The 17,393-nt window shown below is 34.6% G+C and overlaps 1 protein-coding gene across 2 annotated transcripts in view; it reads right to left on the bottom strand.

Annotated features, from left to right (window-relative positions):
- Positions 1 to 17,393, bottom strand: part of FCHSD2 (FCH and double SH3 domains 2) — a 208,892-nt gene that overhangs the window by 58,578 nt on the left and 132,921 nt on the right. For both annotated transcript variants that reach the window (XM_016161455.2, XM_016161454.2), the window contains exon 9: positions 538 to 660. In XM_016161455.2, coding sequence (XP_016016941.1) covers positions 538 to 660 — 123 coding nt within the window. The remainder of the gene's footprint in view (positions 1 to 537; positions 661 to 17,393) is intronic.

Below are 17,393 nucleotides of genomic sequence, written 5' to 3'. Positions count from 1 at the left end.
TTTCTCTGTAACACAGTGTGACATGTTAGCAAAGTTGATGGATTTCGGTACTTTTGAATGAAAAGGTGACTATCAAAGAATGATGGCAAATAAAGGTAAGGATAATTTTTAAAAAACAGGACATAATAGTATTTATTTCTTTATTGATTATAAAATGCTGTTTTCCTCTTTATACCCCTTTATTATTCTTTGAACTAACAATGACCCCTGTTGTTTCCCCATATGAGTGAGTTGAGTACATTCAAAATCCGAGTGGAAGATAAAACTCTTTAAACCATTCTTTTCAAAAGCAGTGTACATGGCAATGGACTGATGTCCTGAGCTAGCCTGTATCATCACTTCCTCTTTCGCCATTTGTGTCAACTCATCAAGAACAGAATATCCACCAACTGTGTTAGGACGAATACTGTTTCCAGGGAATTTTTCCTTTAAAGCATTCTTCTAATGTTATTGGTGCCTTCATTTACTTTGTATGTGTAAAAAACATTTTTGATTCTAAAATGGGTAACATCACGTGTTGCACTAAAGGTAACTTACCTTGCTGGAGGTTTCTAATAAAAACTGGAATGTGTTCTGCACAGCTTGACATGTTTCTAGCTCAGTCCGGCTGAAGGCTATTAAATAATCCTTCAAGTGATCATACACATTTCCATCAAGAGCCTATAAAAGGGGAATAAACAAAAGCAAAAAAATTATGATAATGCTTTGACATGTAATGTATACTGTCTATAAGGTAAGCTCAGTTTAAAATCTATTAATAATAAATGAACAAAAGGTACACATTATTATATAAGGATAGATATAAACAGTAAACAATCACATGGAAAAATATGGAATTTCTCTAATAAGTAGAAATGAAAAAAGGTAAAATTCAATATTGGTAAAGCTATGGACACAGGACAAAACTTGGCGACAAAGTGCTTGGGTTCTGACTTTTGCTTATTTGCTATTATCTGTGTCGACTTCCGTAGTCACTTTAGTGGGAATAGGTTTGGGAGTCAGATGAAATAATGCATCTAAAAGGATCCAGATACAGTGCCGGGCACAGAGTAGACACTCAATAGTCATTAATCTCCCCTATTTTCCTCATCCATTATTGGTAGGATTACAAATTATAATATATTTTTTTCCTACAGAGCAGCCAGGAAAAACCCACAACTGAAATAGTAAAAAAGAAAAAAGAAAAAATTAACTCAAATCCTGTTTTGGGGAAAAAATACCAGTCAATGTCTATGAAGAGTTTTCAACATTCTTATCTGTTTAAGAATAGAACAGGACTCTTTGAAACAAAAGAGAAGCAAAAATCAGCAAACATTTGAGAAATGATTAGCTGTGATGTATATAATGACTAAAACATATAAAGCCACCAAAATAAGAATTGTGAAAACTGCATAAATGGAAAAGTATATATCAAATAATTTTAGGTTAAAAAAAGAATATATACACACCAGCAATAATGATGGGAAAAATATATTAACAATAATTTTAAGTTTTTTAAGTATTACCAATCAATAGAGGTTTTTTTACAAATTGAGGTAAAATTCATATAACATAAAAGCCACCATTTTAACAATTTTAAATAAATTCAATGGCTTTTAGTACATTCACACTTTTGTGCAACCATCATTGTCTAATTTCAAGATATCTGCATCACTCCCCTCCAAAAAAAATCCCACACCAATTAAGAAATTACTCTCATTCTTCCCTTCTCTAGCCTCTGGCAACCACTAATCTACTTTCTCTCTTTGGATTTGCCAATTTTGGACATTTCATATAAATGGAATCATATACATGTGGCCTTTTGTGCCTGTCTCTGTCAGTAAGCATGATATTTTCAAGGTTCATTAATGTATTAGTAGTTCATTTCTTTTTATGATTAATATTCCTTTATATAGCTACACCATATTTTGTTTATCCATTCATTAGCTTAGGGACATTTGGGTTGTTTCCACTTTCTGGCTCTTATAAATAATGTTGCTATGAATATTTGTGTACAGTTTTTATTTGAACACCTGTTTCCAATTTTCTTGTATATATACCTGGCAGTGAAATTACTGGGTCCTATGGTAATTCTGTGTTTAATTAGCTGAGAAACCGCCAAACTGTTTTCCATTGTGGCTACAGCATTTAACATCACGACCAGTGATGTATGAAAGTTCTAATTTCTCCATATCCTTGTCAACACTTTTATTTATTTTTTAAAAAATTATTCAAGCCATCCTAGTGGTATCTCATTGTGGTTTTGATCAGCATTTCTCTAGAAACTAATAATGTTGAGCATCTCTTCATGTGCTTATCGGCCATTGGTGTATCTTCTTTGGAGAAATGTCTATTCAAATCCTTAACTCATTTTTTAATTGGGTTGTCTGGTATTTTTGTTGATGGGCTTTAAGAGTTCTTTATATATTTGTATACCAATATGTAATCAGATACAGGATTTTCAAATACATTCTCCCATTTTGTAAGCTGTCTTCACTTTCTCAATAGTGTCCTTTGATGTGCAAAGTTTTTTATTTTGATGACGTCTAACTTAGCTATTTTAATTCTGTTACTTGTATCTTGGTATCACATGTAAGAACCCTCAATGGAGGTTTTATAGCAAAAAAAAAATACATATCTTGTGTTTTGAAATTCCATTAAGCTTTTACTATAAAACTGATTTTAATAAAATACACAAATTCTGTCCCAAAAGCCTTGAGTAATAAAGCTGCATGTTCTATAGTGCTTAAACCACTAGATGGCACTATCAAGCACTTTAAGTATAGGCAGTGCAAATTCCTTAAGAGTCCTTTCTGTGCAATTATATAACATCCCCAGAAAGGCCCTGGTGCTAAGTCTGAATAGAAATTCCTGTCTTAGAACATGCTTTTCATGAACTTGTTATAACTCTCTTTCGTATGAAGTTTTTGCCTTAGAAACTCTCTTGGTAGATTGCCATAATCTTGTGTCTGCAGGAAACCACTGCGGTATTTTATTTAAACACAGCAAATGGCAACATACGCAGCATGAGCTCCCGTCCTCAGAGTTTCTGATTCATTAGGGGTGGTGGTGCCTGAGAATCTGTATTTTCTAACAATTTGTTGCTGGGTTGGGGCCCATACTTTGAGAACCACTGGACTAAATAGTCATTTTAGCTGATTAGGTTGAAAATTTATGTAGACTTAGATACTGGTGACTTTGGAGAAACAAAATGGCTGGAGGCAGAGAAATTTACCATGTTGAATAGGGTCAACAGCACCAGTATAGCAGGGAGGCAGATTAGCAGCTGTTTTCAAGTGAGAATCATGCTCTATCTACTTCAGAATTATAGAGGCAACATGATGTACCATGGGAAAGAAAGTGAGTTCCGGAATAAGTTGGATGCGGGTTAGAATCCCAGAACTTTTACTTACTTCATCATTTTGATGGTTTTCTTATTTGTACTTAGGGAAAGTAGGAATACCACATAATCCACAGGTCACTGTGAAGATTAAATAAGGTAATGGAAGGAGCACAATGTTGTGTTGTCTTTCTTCCTTTGCTTAAAAATCTTTACTGAATTGGCCACATATTGATAATTGTTAAAGCTGGGTAATGAGTACATGGGGATTCTTACATTACTTTTCTTACTTCAGTGTATGTTAGAAAATTTCCATAAAAAAGTAAAAAGAAAACTTGACTATCAGATTAGGGAAAAAAGTGATGCCATAATTTTTTTCAATGGGTCTCACTGTGTATTTTGAAAAGTCAAAATTCTTTATCTGGTATCTAAGGTCCTTTAAAATCTGGTCTGCCACTACCTCTCAGTAGTACCATCTCTCATCAAGGTTATCTGCATTGTATTCTACATCACAGCCACACTGAGTCATTTTGGAAAATGATGTTTACTTTTATGTTTCCAGTTAAGTTATTCTCTTGACCCGATTGTCCTTCCTCCTCTTCTCTTCCACTTAAATAGTAATAATGATGGTTAAAACAGAGACAATTAACATTTACTAATGGCTTATCATGTTCTAAATGCTTTACAAAATGGACTCAACCAGCTTCTCCTTTGTATGTCGTATGGGTATTATTGCAAGTCGCGGGTTGAGCCTTATTCAGGCACAGTGCCTGGCAGACCAGATGCTCAAAAGCATTTATAGAATAAATAAATGAATGCTTTACTCTGGAGTTTAATATAGCAACAAATATGCCCTAAATTAGTTACCTCACTGGCAAGCTACACTTACCATATTCCAGTTAAGAGGAAACGTACCATTAGTCATTATGTAGCAAACAGTAAAGGCTTCCCTTGGCTTCAGCAACCCAAGTAAGGCTGAAAGAAACTTGATTAGGTGCAAAATTGGCCAAGTGATTGGAAGCCTCTTCAACAGACAGATAAATCTTAGAATATTTCTTCCATCCTCTTCAACACCTAGAATTCCCTGATTTTTAATTATCGCATATGCAGGGTTACAGAAGTTATTAACTTGCACATGTGCCGACTTTTCTGGTGGGTAAGAATAAGATAGTTGGAGGCTTTCTGTCCTATGTGGATTATTGCTAGTATGCATAGAGTTAATGCAGGAGGTATGAAAATAAAGAAATTATTGGATCAAAGCAAAGGAAGTGGATGACTACCCACCCTATGGTTGGCTCCAGCCCCCTGCCTCAAGTTAACTCCAATTGTTTGAATCAGTTGTGGTACCTTAAGATGAAGTTCAAAGCAATTCTGGGTAGTGCTATCTCGATATGGTTTGTGAGTAGAAAGCAGATTGAATAAACATTTATATAGACTTTGATTTTAAAAAAAATAATAATTCGAAAAGTAGTCCCCCAAAATAGAATGAAATACTGGGAACCATAGAAGAGCTTGAATATGTTTTTCATACTCCTTCCTCACAGTACTTATCACACAGAATACTTATCACTGCCTAACATAGCATAGTATTTAGTATTTAGTACCTGTCTCATCTGGATTACCAAAGCAACCTCCTATTGTCCCTCCCACCAACTGTTTTATACACTGTAGCTAGGAGGGTGTTTCCAGATTGCACCCTGAAACCATTATATACCTGTCTGATTTCCCCAACAGATCATTTGATCCTTGAGAGCAGGTAGCACTTGCTTCTCCTCTTTATCTATAACCTTAGCAGAGAAAGCCTGCAGCAAATGATTACTGAAATGAACTGAACTGAGAAGTTTGAAGAGTGGGAGCTACAAAAGCAGATCCCAACTGTACAAGAGGGAAGGCCCGAAGAAACATTTTGAGAATGAATTAGAGAATCAGGCATTTATTTTATCTTACTCTGGTGAAAAAATAGTACGTAACTATTCAGAATGACTTAGATTTTGACCAGACACTATATCCCTCCTCTGACTTTCTCAGCGACATATCGAACTGCCTCTTAAATGGAACCATTTCCTTCTCTAACTGCTTTTCTTTCTGTGTTCCTAGCTCAGTGTGTAATTTACCATCCACTCACCTCCCTACGTCAGATACTTGGAACGTGAGGCTCACTTTCCCTTCTGCCTTTCTCCCAACATCAACGTAATTACTAAATCTTATTGATTCTATTTCTTCTATATTTATAAAACCCAACCCCTCTTCCTAATCTCCACAGCTACTACCCTCATGCCATCCTGTCTCATCTGGACTACTGCACTAAGCTCCTGTTGCCTTGCATCCAACTTTTCCTCTTGATGACTCATTCCCATATTGTGGCTACAAAGATGTTTCTAAATTGCATATTTTACTTGACTTAACAATGTTCATTGGCTTCCTGTTACCTTTAAGTAAAAAGAAAAAATCGTTATGATTTCATGATCTGGACCTGGCTTACCTCTTCAGCTTCTTTGCTCATTGCTACCCATCTCTCTGTTCCGTTACACTTTCCCTACAATGCACATCTTTTGGTTCCTCCAATATCCCTTTTGTCTGTGATTTTTCACACAGGCTTTTTTCCTTTTTGACTATGCTCTACCCTCTCCTCCTTGGTCTAGCTAACTCTTACTTATCCTTAAATCTTCACTTAATCATGATCTATTTTGGACATCCCTCTTGTGTTTTGGCCGTGTAACTCCTAATCAGAGAATATGATCTTGCACTGGTGATGCCTATTTGTCTGTCTCTCCTTTTAGTTTGTTAAGTTCCATGAAGCGAAGGATCGTGTCTGTCTGTTTACCACTGTGTCTCCTGTGCTGAGCGCAGAGTGTGACATTCTGGTAGTGCTTAATAAATACAAGAAATAACACACCGATCAGAATTCACATGTTTAAAAAAATGAATAAGGTCTCACTTGAGCCCCATGACTGAGAAGTAAGCCTACTGATGTTATATTACATTGACAAAGTTTTATATATAAGGTAGCGAAGAAACTGATTTCATGAAATGTCGTCTACTGTAATAGCTTTCAAATCTTTTCAGTAGTAGCATCTTTTTACGTGGAACCTTAAGACATAAAACATATATGGCTTTGCATACCTTCCCGCTCCTTCCAGCAATAGAGACTGCTCTCTTGACCCCAGGGGTGAACTTTTTTGGCTAAACTGATATGCAAGACAGACACTGTTATTGGGCAGAGGTGGGCGCTTGACCTAAATTAGGCCATTCTTGCGATGGCAGATGAAAGATGAGTCCAAAATTGACCTCTTCTTCCCACTAAATGGCTATTCTTTCCAACAAGTACAGAAAACCTATCTGCAGTAGGAGAGACTAAAACCAATTTACAAGGAAAAGCAGTGATAAGAAATTTGGCAGAGTGAAGCTGGGAATGGAAACATTCCCAGAGGAAAGGGCCAGCGAGTGCCTTTAGATTGGGTAGTTCCTGAGCAAGCACCACTTTGTCCTTTTCTGGTTTTATCTGAGCCAAGAGATTCCCATTCTTTGTTATCTGCAATGAAGACACTCCTTATTAAAAGGTTATGGATGACAAATGTCGCTTAAGTAAGCCTACTATCTAGAATGTTCTCTAAGCATACCTGTTTATTCAATTTCAAGTGAGCAGACGTGCACAAACTTTGATTTCTACAGAGATCGGTGTGAAGAGCCGTAAATTTCATAATCAATGATACACGAGAATTCACATATATGCTCAGAAATGGCAGGACACTTTCAAGGTTTATACAAATATGAGTTAACCTGGCTATACAGGCTCCTTGGTGGTCTCCATTACGAAGAAATTTGTTAGGTTAACTCATCCTAATGTACATTTTAAATATAGTTAAACTTTAAAAATATTATTTGCTACAAAGTGCTCAGGGAAGAGGTCTATAATACCTAAATTGAGAAACCACGGGGTCTTTGAGCATTAATGTTTTAATGGTCTAGCACTATTTTTTCAAAAACTGAATTTGAATGCCTTTAAAAAGTCACTTTCTGTTCAGTTACCTATAGACCACACACTCCCCCTTATATATATTATCTCTGCCTTCTTTACTCATTTGATCAACTTGATCTCTAAAATCAGTTGAGTTTGACTCAACAGTGAATACTCAAAATAGTAAAAACATTTGGTATATCCTAAAGAACAATTCAGAAACTTAGAATTCTAGGATTTTCCACTAACTAAACATATTTTACAGGAAAGGGTAAAGTCCATGGAACTTGAAGAGGAAAATTATGATGAATTAGGAGTTAGGAGAAAGAAAATGTGTCATCTTTCTAAGCATTTGATGCAATTTCCCCTAAAGTGAGAACTGTAAACAGTGGCCTACTTATTTAGATCCAGGAAGGGCATGGATTCTGCGGCCATAGAGTTATGCTGAAATCTCCTGAGTTTTCTTAATGCAGCCTAGAAAACTAAACTCTTCTTTTTCTGAGAGCAATGGGCATTCCAAAATCATCTTTGGTGAAAGTCAAAGATATAAATGTTAAGATAATGATAAAATAAACTGTTTTAAAATTAAATTATTATGAAATTCTACAGTCCTCCCTTGCTGATGGAAATAACTGATGATTGTCTGTATTTGTTTATCTTTCTTTGAAGACCCTAGGCTGTACTTAACCAGGATTCAAAGAGAAAGTAGATTTTTACAAATTTAAAGCAATCAAAGCCAGTATTGGGCTACATCTGCATTATTGAAAATATCTTAACACATAAATTTGTCAATTGATATAAAGTTAAAATATATCACCTAATTTTATACTTTGTTATTTTTCTTAAAAGCGCTGAGTTACCTTGGGTTCTAGGAAAGAGGAAACATAAGCAAGTTTCAGTCCCTACATTACAAAGCCAGGAAAGGAAAACATAATGCTGCTTTTCTATACAGTCTGTGTTGTTCTCTTGAGTTATTTACTAGCATGTATCATCTGGTCATGAGTGTGCTAAAACCACCTCAATATGTTAACATACCCCTGCAATGCCAGAATAATCCTCTTTTTCTGGACCCCTCAGGGTACAACCTTGCACCAGAGCATAAGACCACAGAATCCCTTAATGTTATCTCGTTCTCTGAATACTATCTCTATGTATTATAAATGTTAATTAGCAACAATCCTGTACCCACCAATGTAAAAGAAGTATGTGTCTCTCCATTTTACTTTTTATACTTTGCTTTCTCTCACCCCCTTAATCTACCACCAATGGATTTCATGTAACCTTCCTTATGTCTCCTCCTTTGATTCTAAAGTATAAAACAAGCTGCAAAACTGCTATTCTCTGGAACAGTTTTTAAATCCTTTGAGATTTTGCTTTCTAGAAATTGTCAGTTTGGCTCAAATAAACTCATAAAAATTCTCTGCAGGTTTGGATGTTTCTTACACTGACATTCCTCAAAATTTTAGGTAAGAATTAATATACATTTCTTGGATATATGGGACCATTAATGGAAAGGAAATAGTCTGCTGCCCTTAGATGTTTCTATCGCTCCCTTCTGAACTATAATTGGTGGTTGCACTGAATGTGGTCTGATTTTTTACAGCACCAAGACAGCCTCTGATAGAAACAATCTTAGACATATGGTATACTCACATGACAGCTAAAGTTCTTTGCACATGAATTTTCTATTTGATTGAGAATGCTATGACAAAAGGAACCTGTGATAAGCATAATAATAAATTATTCAATAAAATATGTCTTGAGAACCAAGTCTATTCCGAGAACTAGGTTAAGGGCTGAGCCTGTGTTTTACGTGTGTACTCGAGTAAATAACCATGAAGAATTTGGTCAAGTGTTGGCGACAAGCACATAATAAGATAATTTTAATTATATAGGGTGCTATAACAGAGGCATGATACCCTGAGTGTATTTGAAAGTCCTTAAATATTACATTAGTCATAATATTTAAGAGAATGGTTCAGTTCGTAACCATTGAAATTAGCACTTATCAAGGTTTGCCAAAGACTAATTTATCATTTTGATTATTTTTGTTTTCCTAATAATTCAATTCAATAGGTTTTAACATGGTCTTTGAGTTATATTCTAAAGCAGACTTAAAATTATAAATATTTTCTAGAAAATATAAGGATAAGAGCCACAGAAATTTTGGTCTTTACGCTAATAAAAGTGGCCTCTGAGCCGAACATGTAAAGCAGGATATTTTCAAATTTTAATACAGTAGTTGAATTGTACTTTTTGGGGCACAGAGTTATTCAGAATATTAAAACTTTCAAGTACAGAGTCTGTGAAGAAAGAATTTGGCTTTTCTTATTATAAACACTCACATATCCATACTGAAGTCAATTCCAACAACAACCTCTGCTGTGCTCAGCAGTATCTGAATCACAGAAAAAACATTAGCTGAGGACATTCAGGAAGGAAGGTCAAGAAAGACAGGATCCATTTCTCGGCAGCAATGACAATAATTCCCTTCTAAAAAAGTTACAACTAAACATTTTCCACTCTACTTAGTAAGAGTGTAATATATTATGCCTCAAATACTTTTTTAAGTAACAGATTTAAAATTATAAGACAAAAATTAAGTTTCTATTTTCTATTCCAAAGTTTAATGGTATCTACAATTATAATTTAATTTTCTCTAAAGAGTTACAGAGGTTTATTCAGATTTTAAAGCTGCCTGTTTGGTAAAAACATTCCGGTTTGTTAGATTTCGATCTCTTAGAGAAAGCTTCATGGCTGATAGGAAATCTATGAGATGGTGGGTAACTCTTTCTGTGAGTAAGTAAAGTTCCAAGGAGCTTCTTCAACATCTGTGGCCTGCTTATTTAGTCTCTCTGCAAGAGCCCCTAGTGTTTTATGTGATGGTGTTACAGCCTCTACGTAGAAAGTGCAAACAGAGCCAAATTGAAAAGGCGTTTAGACCTAATACAAATGATCCTTAGCTCTAATTTCATAGAAGCAGGACAAATAAATTTTAGCCCTGAGTGGAAATCAGCTTTGTCATCCTCCTTATCTTTTAAACTCATCACTACCAAGATTCTAAAGACTGAAAGTCTCACAAAAGTATTTAAATGGATGAGGCTTAATCTGCATGTGTTCACATCTATGCTTACCATAAATAAATGACCACACTGTCAATATTGAAAGGCCTTTTATAAAGCACATTAGTATTTCAGTTCACATGAACAAGTTTCATCAGATATATGCATGTCTCCAAAATGCAGTTTCTAAATATCATTTTAATATTAAAGAAAATAATATATATAATGAGGTTAGTATAGTGTATAGCAAGTAACAAACAGCTAATGAATGAATAAGGTTATATTTATATTTCTATTCCCCTTTAAGGGACCAGAGGCCATGTGGCTTTTGTCCACTATTCTGTCTCCAGTAAATGGCAAATAGAAGGCATCTAGTTAAATAACGAATATATGAGTGACCTGAAAGAAAAATTTTGCTAACAGTACTATATCTCTCATGTCTAAAATGGTATCTAAGGAGAATGTAAGTACTTAATAAACTACACTGGATGTCAGTTTGCTTAGTGTAAAATATAGGCTCCAATTCTATTAATGTATCATTACTACCTTCAGCATTAACTGTCTCGTTCTTTTAGTGATCTTATACATTTCTTCCATTTATAGCTAGTGAGAAAAGTTGTTTAAGCACAAAATGAAAATGTTCAACTTATTAGTAAGCAAAAAATTAAAATATTAAGAATATTACACATTCATCCAAATTGTTGCTCATATTTATTTAATTATAAAACATATTTTTGATAAGGGTACTTTCATACATTGCTTTTAGGAGAATAAATTAATATAGTTTTTCCAGAACGTAATGAATCTACATGAAAAGTATTAACGAAGCTTTGTTTTTGACTAGGGAATAAATTTTTAAAGGCATCTCCAGGAAGTTATCAAAGAGGTGTACAAAGATTTGTATGAAAGACTCTTTACTACAGATTTATAAAAGCAGACAAAAAGGGACAAGAAAATTTATGGCATATTAATATTATCAAATATTACGTGGTCATTAAAATCACACTTCCAAGTAATATTTAAAGGCAAGAATAGTGCACAATATATTTTATGAGAAAAAGTGCTCATATAAACAAAATGATACCAATTTTGAAGTATGTATATTTAATAATGTAAGCACAGAAAAGATGAGAAGGATATGCCAAAATGACAGTAAGAGTGGTTTACTGCTGTACAGTGAAGTTAAGAGTCTCTTTATTTTTGGGTTTTTCTCTACACTTTGCAAATTTTCTTTTGGTACTTTGGTAATCAAACAGAACATATATCTTTTTTAAAATTAAAGAGACCAGCTGAGATGGTGTAAAAGCTAGATGCTGTGTATGCCTCCTGCAACCACACCAAAATCACCATGAAACTACAGAGTAACTATAATTGGAAGTCACCTGAGGTCCGTCTGAAAAGATCTCTGGCTGAACTGGGGACACACACAAGAGGCTGGTAGGAGAGGCAGAGATGTGACATGGCTGGTCCCACAACAGCACATGGTGGTCAAGAATCAGTAGGGTTATCTTAGCTGCAGAGTTCCCTCCCCTGCAAGGAGTAGCTGAACCTAGCCTGCAGCGGGGCTCCTCCCAGGAGGCTTTTGGGCCAGCCTACCCAGTGGCCAGTTTTGATCTGCAACAGAATGGAAGCACTACTCAGGGTTGTATCCGAGAAGGACACAGCCGAAGGGCAGACTGGGCAGTCACCAGAGCCCTGCTAAAGTGAATCCTGATCCAAAGGGTCAGCTCCTCACCAGCCATTCCTCACAACCAATCAGCCCAGGGGTTAATCCCTCCCATCAAACTGTAAACAACAACCAAGGCTTAACTACATCCAGAGGATACACACATCTCACACAAGGGACACAGCTTGAGCACGTTACTCAGCCAACGAGGGAAGACTGTGTCACTGGACCCCACAGGACACCTACTACATAGGGCCATTCTAAGACTGGGAGACTTAAGAGCCTTATGTAATACATAAAAACAAAAAGAGGGAGACAGCCAAAATGGGGAGATGAAGAAACATGTCTCACATGAAAGAAAAGAACAAAGCTCCAGGAAAAGAACTAAACAAAGTGTAGACAAGCAATCCAACAGAGGCAGAGTTCAAAACATTGGTTATAAGGATGCTCAATGAACTTAGGGGAAGAACAGATGCACTCAGTGAGAACTTTAACAGAGAAACAGAAAACATAAAAATGGAGATGGAAACATAAAAGGGAACCAGTAAGAAATGAAGAATACAATATCTGAGATGAAGAGGACATTAGAAGGAATCAAAAGAATGAATGAAGCAGAGGATCGAATTAGTGATTTAGGGGATGGGGTAGCAGAGGACGCCCAATTGGAACAGCAACAGGAAAAAAAATTTCAATGTTGTCCTACGGGACAACATTAAGTGCAAGAACATTTGCATCATAGGGGTGCCAGGAGAAGAGAGAGCAAGGAATCGAAAACCGATATTTCAAGAAATAATGACAGAAAACTTCCCTAATCTGATGAAGGAAACTGACATACAAGCTCAGGAAGCGCAGAGTCCCAAACAAGATAAACCCAAAGGGTCCCACACCAAGACACATCATAATTAAAATGTCAAAGGTCAAAGACAAAGAGAGAATCTTAAAAGCAACAAGAGAAAAGCAATTTGTTACCTACAAGGGAGTACTGATAAGACTGTCAGCTAATTTTTCAATAGAAACTTTAGAGTCCAGAAGGGCTTGGCACAAAAATTTTCAAAGTGATAAAAAAGCCAAAACCTACAACCAAGATTACTCTACTCAACAAAGCTATCATTTTGAATTGAAGGAAAGATAAAGAGCTTCCCGGATATGAAAAGCTAAAGGAGTTCATCACCACCAATGTTGGAGGGACTTCTTTAAGAAAAAAATATGGATAAAGAATGGTAATAAGTAGATATCTATCAACAGGTACTTCAAATGAAAAAGAATTAAATGCTCCAATCCAAAGACAGGGTGGCTGAATGGGTAAGAAAACAAGAGCCTTACTTACATGGGCTGCCTACAAGAGACTCACTTCAGATTAAAAGACACATGCAGACCAAAAGCAAGGGGATGGAAAAAGATATTTCATAATGGACCTAGAGGGTATTGTGCTGAGTGGAGCAAGTCAGTTATTTCAACAAATAAGTTAAAATAAATGAATTAGAGTTACATATATTTGGATAAATTTTAAAAACATGATGTGTTCATTAAAAATATTAAGTTCCAGAACAGGAACTCTATACAATTTCTTTAAAAGCACACGTTATTATATGTTGTTTATGAATACATACTTATATGAACTTTTAAAAAGTACTGAAAACATAGTCAGAAAAGAAAGACACTATCTTCAGAACAGTGGTTGTCTCTTTTAGTGGAAGGGAACAAGAAAAGAAGGAATTTAAATTATACGTGTGTTGATTTCTTTAAAAAAATGTACTGAATCGAATGTTACCTTTAGCTAATTTTAAGTAATGGATACCTGAACATTTATAATATTGCATTCTTTTACATGTTTGAAATATTTTATACTGTGTTTTTAATGTTGAAGAAATAAGAGATTTGTTTACTACTGACTAGAAGTCCAAGATGCCTGAGAAAGGTTTGAGAAGAAAAGCATTATTGAGAGATTGAATAAGGATAAAGGCAACATTGAACAGTATGGTGTATTTTGGTATGGAAAAGCACAGATGCTCAGGAAAGCTCAAATCTTGGGTAGAGACTTGCAATTCTGTAGGAAATAAATCTTGTTTATGGCTAATTTAGGGATCTCTAAAAAAATTCCCGTCTGCTTCTTGGTTTTCTTTAATTTCACTAATCATTAAGGTTATCACCTTTGATTGTGGGAAGGCAGTCGAGGTGAAATTCACACACCTTTGTTAGTTATTAAGTTTTAATGAGAAAAGAAACTGAAGAGAATGACTGATGAGGTTTATAGATAACCACAGAATAAATAAATAAATTAATTCCCTTTTTCATTTATGCTAATAATTGACTTTGATTTATAATTCTGGGAAGCTGCTTTCTGATCAGTTTTACTGCCATCATTTAAAATACACTAATTATACCCATCTACAAAATCTGAGGATACTTATGCATATTGATGAAAAAATGTCAACTGCTATAACTTTATACAGTTAAATAATATATAGATCACATAAATTACATTATATTAAATATATATAAAAATACTATATATCATAGAAAACATAAGTAATACATATAATCGAGTTCAAATCAAGCGGGCAGAAGTAACCACAGTGCAGTCTAAAATATCCTTCTGAGAAAAGCATTGCCGCTTAATCACTCCCGTGTGGTAGACAGCTTATATAAACATAAATGTCTGGCTATTCAAGAGACAGCACAAGAAACCAACATGGATTTTGGGCTGTATGCACATTGTGTGTATTAGCAGTTAGAATAGAGGGGACAAAATTTAATGGGGTTGGAGGAATATATGGAAGTCGTTTTTGTATAAAAACCATAGGCAATTTTACTATCTAGAGATAATCACTTCCAAGTACTTTGATGATTATCCACATATATATAAATATGTGTATATTTATGAAATAGACTTTAAAACAAATTTAGGGCTATATTTTATATATTATTTATGCTCCATTTTAATCAGTTAATAAGTGTTAGCCTTTCCCATGTCATTAATCTTTTATACGATCATTGAAAATGAATGACATGACATCATTTGGATATCATAAATGATCTACTGTTATCAAATATTTAAATTACTTCAAATTATTAAATGTTTTATTTTTAAACATTTTAGTTGCTTTAAATTGTTCATCTCATTCCAATCCTCATGCATATAAACAAATATTTTCATCGATACCTATTTATATACTTAGAATAAATTTCTAGCAAATAAATATAATTGTGAGGCAAAGAGTAGGGTTCATTTTAAAGCATCTGACATATATACACGATAGGTTCTGCAAAACAACCATATCAATTTATACTTTCAACGACAGAATATAAGTGCATTAAAATTTTTTAACTTACTATTTTGATGGATCCAATTGACTTAACATTGTTATTTCCATTTTATTGGTCATTGGTGAAATGGAAGATTTTCAGTCACTAGTTTTTTTGTTTTTTATTGAGGTGTAGTTCAAATACCATAAAATTCACCATTTTTATGCTTTGTAACCATTCCCCCGCCCAAAACCCCCTCATATCCATTAAGTACTGGCTGCCATTTCCCTCTCCCCTGAGAACCTAGCAACCACTAACTTAATTTCTGTCTCTATAAATTTGCCTCTTCTGGACATTTCAGATAAATGGAATCATACAGTATGTGATCTTTTGAGTCTGGCCTATTTCACTTAACATGTTTTCCAGGTTTATTTATGTTATAAAATGTATCAGTATTTCATTCCTTTTATGGCCTAATAACATTCTATTGTATAGATATACCACCTTTTATTTATCCATTCATCAGTTGATAGATATCTGGGTTGTTTCCATTTTTTGTCTATTACAAATAATGCTTATATGAACATTTGCGTATACAGTTTTTGTTTCAAAACCTCTTTGCAATTGTCTTGGTTATACACCTAAGAGAGGAATCACAGGGTCACATATCATTCTCACCATTTGAGAAACCGTCAAACTGTTTTCCACAGTGGCTGCATCATTTCACATTCCCCCCAATTTCTCCATGGCCTCATCAACACTTGTTATTTTCTGGTTTTTTGTTTGCTTGTTTTTTTAATTCTAGCCATCCCAGTAGATGTGAATGGTATCTCACTATGATTTTGATTTGTATTTTCCAAATGACTACTGGTGTCAAGCTTCTCTTCATGTGCTTATTGGACATTTGTCTCTTTTCTTTGGAGAAAAGTCTAATCGAATCTTTTGTCCATCTAAAAAATTAGTTTATCTGTCTTTTTATTGTTGAGTTATCAAACTTCTTTATGTATTCTGGATATTAGACCCTTATCAAATATATAATTTGTAAATATTTTCTCCTATTTTGTGAGTTATCTGTTCACTTTCTTAGGGGTTTCTTTGGTACATAAAAGTTTTTAATTTTGATGAGGTCTAATATGTCTTTTTTCTTTTGGTTGCCCGTGCTTTGGGTTAGATCTAAGAAACAGTGTCTCACCCAAGGTCACAAAGACTTACACCTATTTTTCCTTCTAAGAGTTTTATAGTTTTAGCTCTTATATTTAGATCTTTGCTTTATTTTGCATTAATTTATATATATGGTGTGAGGTAGAGGTCCAATTTCACTCTGTTGCATGTATCTATTCAGCTGTCCTAGTACCATTTGTTGAAAGATTATTCCTTCCTTTACTGAATGGTCTTGGCATCCTTGTCAAACCTCAAATGACCAAAGATGTACTAACACTAGTCTTTTGTATTTCTTTTTCTTCCCCAGCTACTCTGAGATATGTTTTACATATGATACTGTGTAAGCTTAAAGTCTACAACATATTGATATGATACACTTATATGTCATAAAATGATTACCACCTTAGCGTTCACGAACACTTCCTCCTGTCATGTATTTACCACTTCTTTTTTTGTGGTGAGAACATTTAAGATCCACTGTTAGCAACTTTCAAGTATATAATATAGTATTATTAGCTATAACCACCATGCTGTACATTAGATCTCCAGAATTTCTTCATCTTATAACTGGAAATTTGTACCCTTTGATCAATAAATCCCCATATTTACCACCCCCCAGGCCAAGACTCTACTCTTTTTCTATGAGTTCAGCTTTTTCTGGTTTCGCATATAAAAATCATAGTTTTTGTCTTTCTCTGACTTACTTCACTTAGCAAAATGCCCTCAGGGTTAATCCAAGGTGTCATAAATGGTAAGAATCTCTTCTTTCTCATGGCTGAATAATATTCCATTGTATATATACAACACATTTTCTTTATTCTCTCATCCACTGACAAACAATTAGGCTGTTTCCATATCTTGCCTACTGTGAATAATGCTGCAATGAACATGGGGATATTTCTTTATCATGCATCTATCTCTTTGAGATACCACTTTTATTTCCTTTAGTTATATATCTAGTAGTGGATCATATGGTATATC

This window comes from Rousettus aegyptiacus, unplaced genomic scaffold (assembly GCF_014176215.1).
Source record: "Rousettus aegyptiacus isolate mRouAeg1 unplaced genomic scaffold, mRouAeg1.p scaffold_m13_p_5, whole genome shotgun sequence".
Lineage (NCBI taxonomy): Eukaryota > Metazoa > Chordata > Mammalia > Chiroptera > Pteropodidae > Rousettus > Rousettus aegyptiacus.
This window is presented reverse-complemented; position numbering and strand designations above follow the sequence as displayed.